This window comes from Ctenopharyngodon idella, chromosome 6, assembly GCF_019924925.1.
Source record: "Ctenopharyngodon idella isolate HZGC_01 chromosome 6, HZGC01, whole genome shotgun sequence".
Classification (NCBI taxonomy): Eukaryota; Metazoa; Chordata; class Actinopteri; order Cypriniformes; family Xenocyprididae; genus Ctenopharyngodon; species Ctenopharyngodon idella.
The window spans coordinates 21,668,179-21,680,907 of NC_067225.1; the positions used below are offsets into that span (position 1 = coordinate 21,668,179).

General features: G+C 37.0%; 1 protein-coding gene across 1 annotated transcript; it reads right to left on the reverse strand.

Annotated features, from left to right (window-relative positions):
- Nucleotides 1-251: 251 nt before the first annotated feature.
- On the reverse strand, nucleotides 252-8,141 carry slc35d1a (solute carrier family 35 member D1a). Its single transcript, XM_051897289.1, has 12 exons — nucleotides 7,914-8,141; nucleotides 6,942-6,975; nucleotides 6,748-6,834; nucleotides 6,467-6,534; nucleotides 6,278-6,349; nucleotides 6,098-6,166; nucleotides 5,736-5,838; nucleotides 4,672-4,764; nucleotides 3,591-3,658; nucleotides 1,992-2,070; nucleotides 1,835-1,917; nucleotides 252-1,750 (listed from the first exon to the last, which is right to left on the reverse strand). Exons 1-12 carry the CDS (start codon nucleotides 8,057-8,059, stop codon nucleotides 1,642-1,644), a joined length of 1,011 nt encoding a protein of 336 aa, XP_051753249.1. The 5' UTR covers nucleotides 8,060-8,141; the 3' UTR covers nucleotides 252-1,641.
- Between the last annotated feature and the right edge of the window lie 4,588 nt (nucleotides 8,142-12,729).

Consider the following 12,729-nt stretch of genomic DNA (forward strand, 5'->3'; position numbering starts at 1 on the left):
TCAACATTACTTCAAGTGACTTTTGTTTTCTTCAACATAAATTATACTCTTACTTCAGCCATGATTCCCCACCCCCCACCCCCATATCAATCTTAAGTGGTTTAATTTGTATTTGATAGAAAATTAACTTGATTTTATGCAACACAAAACATATATAATTAAACTAGGGAAAGTAGTACACCATTTATTGCTACAGAATGAAATCATTTTATTTTGGTTAACATCAGAAAATGAAATTAAAAGGACACAGATTCTTTGAGTTGGTTTTATTTAAATGTTATACACTTCTTGTTCTCACTGATACAATCACTGAGAATTTGCAGACATGAATTTGACAAATCTTGAACTGTATAAAAACATGAAAAAAAAATAGCAATTTTAAGTACAAGTTGAACAAAATATATCTGCAGCAACAATGTCTTTGAAGACGTCAGTGGATAAAAATACAGCGCAAAAATGCACTTTATCCATAAAAGTTTGAATCTCAAAGCAATGGACAAACAAGGTACTCAAAAAAGTGGATACATAAATGAAAATAAACATTCATTCAATAACCGCAGAATACATCAGTTTATCCAGATGTATAACATGTATAGCACAAAAAAAAAAAAAAATACTGAGAAACCTGTGATGTTATCAGATGGTCAAAACATAAGTAAACGTAAGTAAATGTATGAGAAATTATTATTTCTCTTTCTGATTCATCCCAAAGGTAGCAACGTTTAACAAAGACAGATAAAATTACTGAAAGGTTTTTGTAACATTGTACTACAATGTACTTGCAAAAACTAATACCCATTTTAAATCACTGACAACTGAGAAAAGCTGTAAATTGTTAAAGTGCAATTACTCTACCATTTGCTTTTATAAATAACCATGATTCCATCAGTACCAAGCAAATGGAGTTACTGCATCCCATTCCCAAATACAAAAAATACAAAAGCAGTAATAAGAATTTGTCCAGTTGAACACTGTCACACTGACAACGCTTGACAAAATATTTTTCTTCTTTAAAGCTTATCAAGAGACTCAAATCGAATATCTACTCAAGTTGCACACATGAACCTTATTTTATACACTCAAACACCCACTATCCATATATCATTCAGGATTTAAAAGGAACATTCCTATAAAACTCAAGAGGGTACCAGAACTGTTAAATAACTATTTAAACAATGTTTCAAATAACTCCCTTTTCATAGCTAGGATAATAACATTTTACACAACAATAAAACCCAATTTACAATCCTAACAATAAAACAATCTTTCATAAAAATAAATAGCCTGGCTGACTAAAACACATCTTTAAAAGTACTCTTCAATAGGCAATACAACAGGTGTTCAACAATAATGACAGTCATCATTCCCATTCTACGGTAAGTGTCGAACAGGCCAGAGAAAACAGTTCATTCCATTAAATTGCAACGGACACCACTTCTTCACAGAAGTGAAAATGAACAGGCAAATATTTACTCTGGAACAAAACATTCCAGCGTGTTTGAAGCTCTTTCATTTGAGACAATGTCCTGCCTGTACCTGCTGTAGCTTTTACAATCAATATCTTCTTCATATCACAAAAAGTAATATACAAAAACTCACAGACACAGCTTTGAGCATCATAAACGAGCGTCCAAACATTGGTCATACAGCCACTTTCCCTTTGACCTCTAGTTTGTTTGCACTCTCGCTCTGTTTGGTGGTCTGCTCTTCTGTGAAGGTAATGTAGGAATACACCAGACTGCCAGCAATACTGAAAAGACAAGTACAGATCATTAGCATCACAATGAATCCATGCATCCCATCTGTTTCCTTCTGGGAAAAGTTCACTTCATACCTGATGTTCAGACCAATGAAGTTAGTCCATGAGAAAATGTAATCCCCACCAAACACCATTCCAATATATGTCACTAATATATTCTGCAGAGAGAGAAAACTCATTAATATAGCAAAAGCAGGACAAACTGTGTCTTATGTTTAAGAAACATTCTTACCTTTAGGCAGCCGACAATGGTAGTAGTTAGCGCAGAGTTATACTGAGTGCAAAGTACAGTAGAGTACATTAAAATGAACCTGTAAATGAAGAAACAAGAGAGAATAAATGTTGTTGAAAGATGAATGGCTAAAATCATTAATCTAAAGGTGCGGTCACACTGGCGAAATTTTGCTGACAAAAAAATTCAATTGTCAATTGCAAAGCGACGTATGAAGCACAGCTAATCAAGCAGATTTCTGTTGGTCAGTGCAACAAATTTGTATGACCAACTTGAACATTAGCTTAAATTATTAGTTCACTTTCAAATGAAAATTAGCCCAAGCTTTACTCAACCTCAAGCCATCCTAGGTGTATATGACTTTCTTCTTTCTGACTAACACAATCATAGTAATATTAATAAATATCCTGACGCATCCGAGCTTTATAATCGCAGTATGCGTAACCAAACCAGTATGAGCTGAAGAAGTGTCTCCATCCACATTGATCCATCATAAATATATTCCACACACTCGGATGCATTAGGGATATTTATTAATATACCTCCGATTGTGTTCATCAGAAAGAAGAAAGTCATATACACCTAGGATGGCTTGAGGGTGAGTAAAGCTTAGGCTAATTTTTATTTGAAAGTGAACTAATCCTTTAACGTGTGTGGGAAATTTTTTACACTCACAGGAAACGCCCGAACGCAAGGATTCCCAATGAAATGACTGGATTTGGCCCACAAAAATTTGCCGAACAACGGTAAATGTGACCACATCTTAATTCTTCATTTTATTATGCAAGAGTAAACTATGCACATACACACACAAAAAAACATTAACTGTTAGTCAATTCATTAATATATGGGGGCTCTAAGCAATTCTGCAATGAATTAATAAAATAATTTCCTCAGCACAATATCAACGTAAAATTATATCTATAACAACAGCAACCTGCTGTCGCCCGCTGGTGTTTGCATTTCTATTAATGATGGGGTTTAATTTTTTGGTGACATTTCATTTGTTGAAGTTTGATGGCAATTATATTACACCATACAAACAGTGAAAATGACTTTTACCATTTTACTGACAGTTTTTAGTAACAGTTTTGGTTTTCTGTTTTTATACAGTTTTTCAGTTTATAAATAATCACACTGAACTGATTGAAATAGTTATGTCAAAAATGCATAAAAGACATTAAAGGGATAGTTCACCCAAAAATGAAAATTCTGTCATCATTTACTCCCCAAGTTGTTCCAAACCTGCATAAATTTCTTTGTTCTGCTGTACACAAAGGAAGATATTTGGAAGAATGTAACCAAGCAGATCTCGCCCCCGCCCCCATTGACTACCATTGTATTTTTTTTCCTACTATGGTAGTCAATGTGGGTTGAGATCTGCTTGGTTACAAACATTCTTCCAAATATCTTCCATTGTGTTCAGCAGAACAAAGAAATGTATACAGGTTTGGAACAACTTGAGGGTGAGTAAATGATGACAGAATTTTCATTTTTGGGTGAACTACCCCTTTAAATATATTTAAATAGTATGCATTAACGCATTACATTTGACAGCCCCACTATTTACAAAATACAAAGGTTTTTATTTCAACTTACCCCATTATACAAGAGAGAATAAACTGACTTATAAAAAGCATATCTGACCAGCCTTCATAATCAAAAGCCTAAGGAGGAAGGGGGAAAGACATTTAGTGATGCAAGAAATAATATGACACCATAAAAACAGAGTAATTACCTTAGTTAATCATTACATTTTACAGACCAACAAAGAAGACTTCCCACATTAACCGCCTTTTTTTTTTTTTTAATGAAAACTGCAAAAAATGTATTCCGATAGTGGATGAAAAACAACAAATCTACTCAACCCATCTTAAAACAGGTGAAGAACTCACCTATAAAGAAAGAATAACTTCATAAGCTACTACATTCAATCTGATAGTTACGCTGACTGGTATAATGGTGGCTTTGTGCATGAGACACACTGCCTCCTGTCCTCTCTCCTTCCTGAAGCAGTGCCTGCCAAATAAACTGGGGCCTCCTTGTGAACAAACTGAGCTAAATAAAATGAGGCATTCATGGAGCAGGGCCCTGTCATCCTAACCTCCCAAACAACTGAGCCTTGTGCTCACACTGCTTATTCAAAAAGCACACTTTTTGACTTTAAGAAATTTCTTCACAGGAAAGGAGTTCAGGCAGGAATAGACATGCTGAAATTTATGTCAGTCAGCTTGATATAATTTCAAAAGAATTTATGACAAGCATGCACAGTCGTTCCAAACAGCTAATGGTGTGTGTTCCCTGGCAATGTGAGCTCACTGCAGCTGAGCAGATGGTGTGTTCGTGGTTGCCAGATCATCTACGGGTATAAGGTCTTGTTGAGAGACGGACTCTTAGGAGTGACTAGAGGTTATTTAAGGTCTGGTATGTCGTAACAATATCTTATATATAACTGAGCATGACCAAACTACCTACAGTATGTGTGCAACTATTTCAAGAACAAGAAACATTTTATTAATAAAGCAATAGCCACAAAGGCCATCGCTAGAGAAAAAAAAAAAAGAAAAAAAAAATTATATATATATATATATATTTATTTATTTATTTAAATGGACAAACATTAAATAAACTGCAAAAAAAAAAACCTACAAAAGATATAACTGATATGATGGGAACTTACCTTGTCCATATCTCCTGTGACATGTGCTAAAAGCAGGGTTGGAAGTATCATAAATAAAGCATTGTAATAGAGCAGGCCATACTTCCCCAGCTCCTATAGAACAAAAAGACAACAAGAAAAAAAACAAGAGACAGACAAATCAGGTACAGTAATGCCATGTCATGATTCCCTCTTCTCTAGCTGCTCTTTTGCCAAAAGAGAACCAGATGGTGTGTAAACAGCTGTAGAGAGCCTCAGGTCTTTTTTCAAGAACTGAGCATAAGCTTTAACAGGTTGTAAAACATTGACTTCCTTGTTCAAGTTGTCAGTGCTCTAGATAAATCTTTATATGTAGTCCACATTCTTCAATGAAAACTAACAGTCATAAAACTACTAGCTCTTCATCTGGAGGTCTCAAATAGAACACACATGACTTCTTTTTTCAGTCCAAGTCAGTGGGGTAATGCAATAAACACTGCTCAGGTTGCCAAGCAATCTCTGTTTCAACAAGTTCAAGCATAGGCATATCTACTACCAAATATATTGATGTACTTAAAACGTTAAAACATGTGAACTTGTTTTGCTTGGTTGAAGATGATAAAGCACTCAACACAAAAACAATGATGTAAAACAGTAGTTCTCAACAGGTGGTTTAAAATCCAAAATGGGTTGTAGGTCTGTTCCGATAGGATTGCAGTTAGGATAGCAAGAGAAATAGGCTTATTAACTCTTAAAGAGAAGGACAAAATGCTTCCTAATTCCTGTGTCACATGGAGAGCACCAAATTAGGCAGATGTCGGCATGGACAGGTTGTGAGACATACCCTTATCCTCAAAAACTATTAACAAAACAAGACCATTTATGCAGTGAATTATTTCATGACATTAAGAACAAATAGCAATTCAGAAAATTTAGGGTTAAAATCAAGATCATTCAGATATTGCAGTGTATGAGTTGCTAAATTTTGTGCAAGCACAGGAGCGCAATATTTCTCAATTAACGACTATAGAGAACAGCTGCTGCTGCTTCAGGGAGAGCTTAAGTTCTTTCTGTAATCTTGATCATGAATGTGTTGCCTTTCTTACCTTAGAGTCAAGTTTCTGTTTCACAAAAGCTCCATTGGCAGCAGTTAAGACATCGTTCATTAAAATGAACACGTACCCTTGCAGGTCAAAAGCCAAGTCAGCACTGCACAAAAAAAATATAAGGGCACTCAAAGACTTGGAAAAAATATTTGTTACTAAATGTGCACAGACATGGTTGCAGCCTTCCCCTCATACATAACAATATTGATGTATAATTAACTTGTGTGTTGTTCTGGCAAACATTAACTTTCCTCTGTAAAGCAGTGAATAATAGGCATGTACTTCAAGGAAAAGCAACCAAGATAAGGCTGAATTCTATTAATCAAACAATGGGTCACTGTGGAAAGAAAGAAAAAAATTACCTTGCAGCTACAAAGGCCCCTAGAATCATAGTAAATACTGTCAGCTGAATTGGCCGAGAGAATTTCTTCCTGTAATAAGGGACATTATCACTGATATTTTTATCATCATAACCAATGCTAATTAATTAGATGTAAACTATCAGAAACATTTCAATAGTAAAATGGTGAACTTTTACTTACTTTAACAAGAAACCCTCCGCCAGCATTGTAAAGAGAATAGAAAACCTCCTCAATACTGTAAACATTGGCAGACTGAAGGAAAGAAAAACAAATTAAAAATATATCTAATGTATAACGCACAAAAAATAAGGCAGACATGTATTAATGATCTTTATGTAATATTTAAAGCTGTTATGTACTGTATCATACTTAAGTCTTTTTGTTCCAAAGAGTCCCGTTATTTGATTTCCTACATATAGAAGAGGTAGCGGAAACGTCTGCAATTACAAGAAGCTAGATATTGAGCAAACATACCAACAAGCAAGATGAGAACAACACTTACAAAGCAGCATTGTCTTACAGTCCCATGTGGGTATCTTTTCCAATGTCAACAAATAAGACTTGCACAGTTGTCCTAGAATAAACATGTGTTCTTTGGGGGGAAAAACACGTGATAACATGCAGAAGTTTAATGAGCTAGCACTCCTCACCTTTTTTGGTATGCTACCATCAAACTCAGGGAAGGTGATCACCCGGAGGGCCTTTCCCACCCGTAACACAACAACTGTTGCCAACATCTGCAGAGGAAAGTCATACTATTTAAATGCCGCTCTGCTTTGTTAATGTATAAAGTCCAAAGTATGACAAGCGAGAAAAAACTTTTATATAAGAAAAGGAAACTCACCTGCCCAATGCCAACACATATTGAAGAGGGGAACCTGTTCAGAAAGACTTTTTTTTTTAGCAAAGACTGAAGGCATAGAGGGTTTTTTTAAAAAAAATTTTATGTAAAAGTAACATTATTACTACTTTTGATTGATATTACAAAAATGAACCATCATATGCAATGCAGGCGTGAACTATTGACTGTGAAATATTATTCTCCGTCAATGACTCACTTTAGTCCATACTTAATTACATGTTTATTCTACAATTTATTCACCGTTTTGCAACTTACGTTTTTTTTTTTTTTTTTTAAAGGCAAAGACAAATTCTGTGCTATCTATCAGCCTCTTAATTTATTCTAGCCAGGTAGTTGGCTCACAAGCCAAAATGTTGTGGTTAAACGTGATTTTTCCAAAAACATGTTCTTGGATCAACATCTTTGTCGATCCTGGAACAACATTCCGATCAACAAATTAGATTTGAGTGACAAGTTTACAGTTTATGTCAAATTTATGTCCTGCCTCTTCCAGGATTAAGTGCTACATCAGTGTTATCGTTTCCCTCTGATTTTAGGGATAAGTTATTGTTGGGGTTAGGTTCAGAGGTACGGATAGGGTAAGGACTGTTTTCGGACAGGAATGTTGTTCTAGGATAAACTAAATATGTTGATCCAGGAACATGTCTTACTTGGCAAAATCACAGAGAAGGTACTTTAAAGAATAGTATGGTATTACAATTAATGATACGCGCCTAACGGTTAAACCGGTATTAATTATGTCCCACAATTTATAGTAATAATATTGCACTTTTTGTTTTGAGAAAAAAAAACCTCAGTCTCACACCTGAATGTCCAAATAAGCACACGGAAAAACGGCGTCCTTCTGTACCAGACTGATACTGAAGTTGCCAACTATCCCAAGTATTCTGCATCTAGAGACAAGTCACTTTGTAAAATACAGCATATGTAACTCTAGTAAAAAAGTCCTCTTACCTGTAATTAGTCAGGACGCTCTTGTTTAGTACAACTATAAGGAAAGAGCTGATTCCATAAAAAAACGCGGCTGAAAGTTTGAAGAGTACCGTTAACGTTTGGTCCGCCATCCCTACCGCTTCATTCCTTAACTCACATTGCTTCATTCTGAACACAGCGCCTTTCTTCCTCCCCACGTTGACGAATCTGAATTTCCGCCATGTTTACAGAGATACGTATGCTGTGACGACATATCTAATTTACATTCGAAAGTACAGTGTTCTCTGTCGCCACCCTGCGGCAGCTGACTGCAAGCTATTTACCTACAGAGCGACATAACACTACTTTTTGTGGACTAATCAACAGTATCGGTTAAATTCAATTCGAACAGAACTGGCTATGCCCACAGTGTGACGATTTGTTTATTTTGTGTTTATTTAGTTTGGTTATTTAAAAATAATCATTATAAATATTAATAAAGCAAGATTCCCTATTGAAATATGTGAGATGTAAAGTTTATTCAAACTGCAAAAGTATCCTGTGTATCCTCGCTCATGACTCCTCAGGAAGCTTCCTTACTCATTGGCTGCGTCTGAAAAATGGAAAATGCTGCCTTCGGAGGACAGGACACATTTCAAGGTAGGAAGGCATCAAGGCACGTCCGAGTTGCGTTCAAGTCCTCCAGGAAAGTTCGTAAATATCAGGTGGGAAGTTGTGTTTACGACGTCAGGTGATTTCAAGTCACTTTCGTCGGAGCAAGATGGCGGTGTAACTTCTCTTCATTTACTACACAAATATACAGCAAGGTTTTTGTAATCTACTTATAGAAAATGAAGAATAAAGAATGTGCATCAGGTGTGTTTTGCTTTTTGATGTTTTTAATTAACTTATGAAGCCACAGTAAGCTTTGCCGTTACATATTATATTGTTATTGCAATGCTATTAGGCTATTAGGCTTCACTTCCTGTTTCCTGAGATACCTTCATCTGATCGATTTTTGAAGGCAGCATATATGTATCCTTCGCTGTCTTTGATATCCCACAACCCTGTGCATTCCATTCTGTGAGAGTTTGAGCTAAATACAGATGGCATCCGAAAGTTGCGTTTGCTGGGCAGTTTGTGTGTAAATGTACGTTTTTAACCAACATTTTCTGCTTGTGATGTCATTTCTAGCTTGCTGTAGATCATTAAACTGTTACGCTGCCTTAGAAGTCTGTCATTGCCAAGCCAGCGAGGCAACAAGTCAGCTGCCTGGGTTTTCGGTTGCAGCCCTTGTTCCTCACCACCTCACGGTGCAATTAGAGAATTGAGATGTCCTTCAAGATGGCTGAGTTCAATCGGTTTCCAGCTCACAGGTTGGAAGATGTAGGAGCGAGGAAATGAGGAAGCATCAATTTGAGTATTGAGAAGCAATCGGAAATAACTAAGCAATATTATTTCAAACCAGATGTGCGTCACAAGGCTCAGTGCAAGTAGTCCATTTGCAGAAAGGTGCTGGAGCCACACTCTCAGAGAAAAAAAAGGTACAAAAGCTGTCACTGGGGTGGTACCTTTTCAAAAGGTACACTTTTGTACCTAAAAGGTGCTTATTAGTACCCAAAAGGAACAAAAGTGTACCTTTTGTAAAGGTACCGCCCCAGTGACAGCTTTTGTACCTTTTTTTCTGAGAGTGCAGAGTCCACTGAAGAATCCAAAAAACAGGTAAGTCCAAAAGGCAAAAAAAAGAAAAAGAAAAACGTATATATACAGTGCTCAGTGTAAATGAGTACACCCCCTTTGAAAAGTAAAATTTTAAACAATATCTCAATGAACACAAAAACAATTTCCAAAATGCTGACAAGACTAAGTTTTATATAACATCTGTTTAACTTATAACATGAAATTAAGGTTTATAATATAACTTAGAGAACAAAATTTTCAGTTTTACTCAAATTAGGGTGATGCAAAAATGAGTACACCCCACTGAAAGTCTCTGGAGCAAAGCTACATTTTAGACTACAGATGTCTAATTTAACAAGAATTCAACCACAGGTGAGTCTAATTATTCATTACACAGGTGTCCAGCAGACAGTTGACTATAAAAGGGTGTTAAAACCCCTTCCCATTTCATGCTGTCAGCAATGGCACCACATGGAAGAGAAATGTCACAAGTCCTGAGAAAGAAAATAATTTCTTTACACCAGAAAGGTGAAGGCTACAAGAAGATCAGCAAAGCTTTACTTATCAGTCAGAATACTGTAGCAAAAGTGGTACAAAAATTTAAAAAAAGATGAAACTGCAACCATCTCACAGAGACGTCCAGGTCATCCACGGAAGTTAACACCTCGACAGGAGCGTCTTCTGATGAGAAGAGTTGAAGAAAATCGGCATCCAAGTTCACTGCAGTTATCTAAAGAAATAGAAAACCAAACTGGGGTGACTATTTCCCATGACACAATACGGCATACACTGCAGAGGAATGGCATGCGTGGGTGCCGTCCACAAAAGAAGCCTCTCCTAAAGCCCAGGCACAAAAAAGCCCACCTAGAGTTTGCCAGGGCCCATGCTGACAAAGATGAAGACTACTGGGACTCTATACTCTGGAGTGATGAGACCAAGATTAATGTTTTTGGAACTGATGGCTTCAAAACTGTATTGTGTCGCAAAGGTGAGGATACAAAGAAAAATGCATGGTGCCTACAGTGAAACATGGTGGTGGCAGTGTCCTTATGTGGGGCTGCATGAGTGCTGCTGGTGTCGGGGAGCTGCATTTCATTGATGGCATCATGAATTCACAGATGTACTGCTCTATACTGAAAGAGAAGATGCTACCATCACTCTGTGCCTTTGGTCGTCGTGCACTTTTCCAACATGGCAATGATCCTAAACACACATCTAAGGCCACTGTTGGATTTCTGAAGAAGAACAGGGTGAAAGTGATTCAGTGGCTCCTGATCTGAACCCAATCGAACAGTTGAGCATCACTCTCCATCCAGCATCCAGTCTCTAAAAGGTCATTCTTGAAGAATGGAAAAAGATAGATGTTGCAAAATGTCGCCAACTTGTTCATTCCATGCCTAGAAGACTTGGTGCTGTCATTAAAAATCATGGAGGCCATACAAAGTACTAGATGTAGTAGTTTTTGTTGTGGGGTGTACTCATTTTTGCATCACCCTAATTTGAGTAAAACTGAAAAATGTGTAATCTAAGTTATATTATTAACCTTACTTTCATGTTATAAGTTAAACAGATGTTATATTAAACTTAGTCTTGTCAACATTTTGGAAATTGTTTTTGTGTTCATTGAGATATTGTTTAAAATGTTACTTTTCAAAGGGGGTGTACTCATTTACGCTGAGCACTGTACGTATAAAACGTATAAAAAGTATATATAGGGAGCAGGTAATGAGTAACAGGTGACAGCCTGTGAGCTGAACAATGAGTGTTCCTATGGAAACACCAACCCAGGAACACAGAATATGAAAGACAAGACTTACAAAAAAACACAAAGCCAAAAAAAAAAAATTGGAGTTCGAGTAGAATATCCTCTTTGAGCCCCTCTATAGCAGACAGCAAGCCAAATCTGTTTACCACTTATGCCAAGTTTATATGAGCACACAAACTAGATATATTAAGATATAGATATATTAAAAGAAGATATATTAAAAAGTATACAAACCCCTATGTGTTGTAAAAAAGAAACAAAGATTAATCATATCATTTAAAAGTTACAACAATGCCACCGAAAACCAAAGTGACACATTTCAGAGAAAAAAAGAAAAAAACTTAAAATAACCTAACTTCATAAGTATCCTTTTATAATTGGGTATGTGAATGTCTTCAGAATTAATTAATCATCAAGCTTATGTGAAATAATGAAGCTCTTTTCACCTAAAGTGACTCTGATGAACTCCAAATAAATCTCAACTGTTCTTAAAGATTTGCCTGGCATATTCATGGTTCTTCTGAAGAGGGCCATGCACAGGAGATGCCCTCACAATTCAACAGCTCTAGAACATTTTTGCAAAGAACAGTGGGAAAATATTTACAAGGCAAGATGTGCCAAGCTGATAGACTCCTATCCAAACAGACTGAGTGCTGTAATAAAATCAAAGGGTATAAGGGGTGTTTCAACTAAGTACTTGTTCAGGGGTGTGGCACTTATGCAGTTAGCATGCAAAAGTTCTGATATAATTTATCTTTGTTTTGCTTTTTACATCACAAAAACCAGCAGGATTTAACAGGGGTGTGATATCTCACACTGAGGATGACAAAAACCAATCAGCTTAGTGATCAGCAGTTTCACATTTACCAAAAGAAATGCCTTCAGAGGACAGGACACATTTCAAGGTAGGAAGGCATCAAGGCACGTCCGAATTGTGGTGTGAAATTGTGTTTACCTTCACATCAGAGGAACACACTTTTGTAGCCATCTCCGGTCTAGCAGTTAGTGGAAAAACATGGAACAACAACAGCAGCAGTGTGACCAAACTTGGCCGGTACAGGACAGGCATAGAACTCAGGAACAGCCTTCTTGGCCGACGCAGAACAGACAGGAAACTCAGGACTGGCCCTCTTAGCCGACTTGGAACAGGCAGGCATTTTTCTCTTGGTTTACTCAGAACAGGCAGAGGAGATGGGAGTGGGAGGCAGTGTGGGAACACGGATGAACACGGAACTCAGTGCCGTGACTACAGGCTCAGTGCACGGCAAAACAGGCATGAAACACTCACTCTCGAAGTTGATCAGTGCTTCTTCAGTGCTTGTTGAGGGAGTAGGGCTTCACGTCATCCCCTCATACGTCACCAGTAGATCCACAGGGACACGCAATGTCCCTGGCTGATGCACCTGGTCAGAC

Excerpts from the sequence above, each read along its gene's own strand:
- slc35d1a (XM_051897289.1), bottom strand. The coding sequence starts at position 8,059 with ATGAAGCAATGTGAGTTAAGGAATGAAGCGGTAGGGATGGCGGACCAA. Across the intron at positions 6,167-6,277 it reads GCGGAGGGTTTCTTGTTAAA|GAAGAAATTCTCTCGGCCAA; the intron begins GTAAGTAAAAGT and ends CCCTTATTACAG. Across the intron at positions 2,071-3,590 it reads ATTCTCTCTTGTATAATGGG|GTTCATTTTAATGTACTCTA; the intron begins GTAAGTTGAAAT and ends CTTCATTTACAG.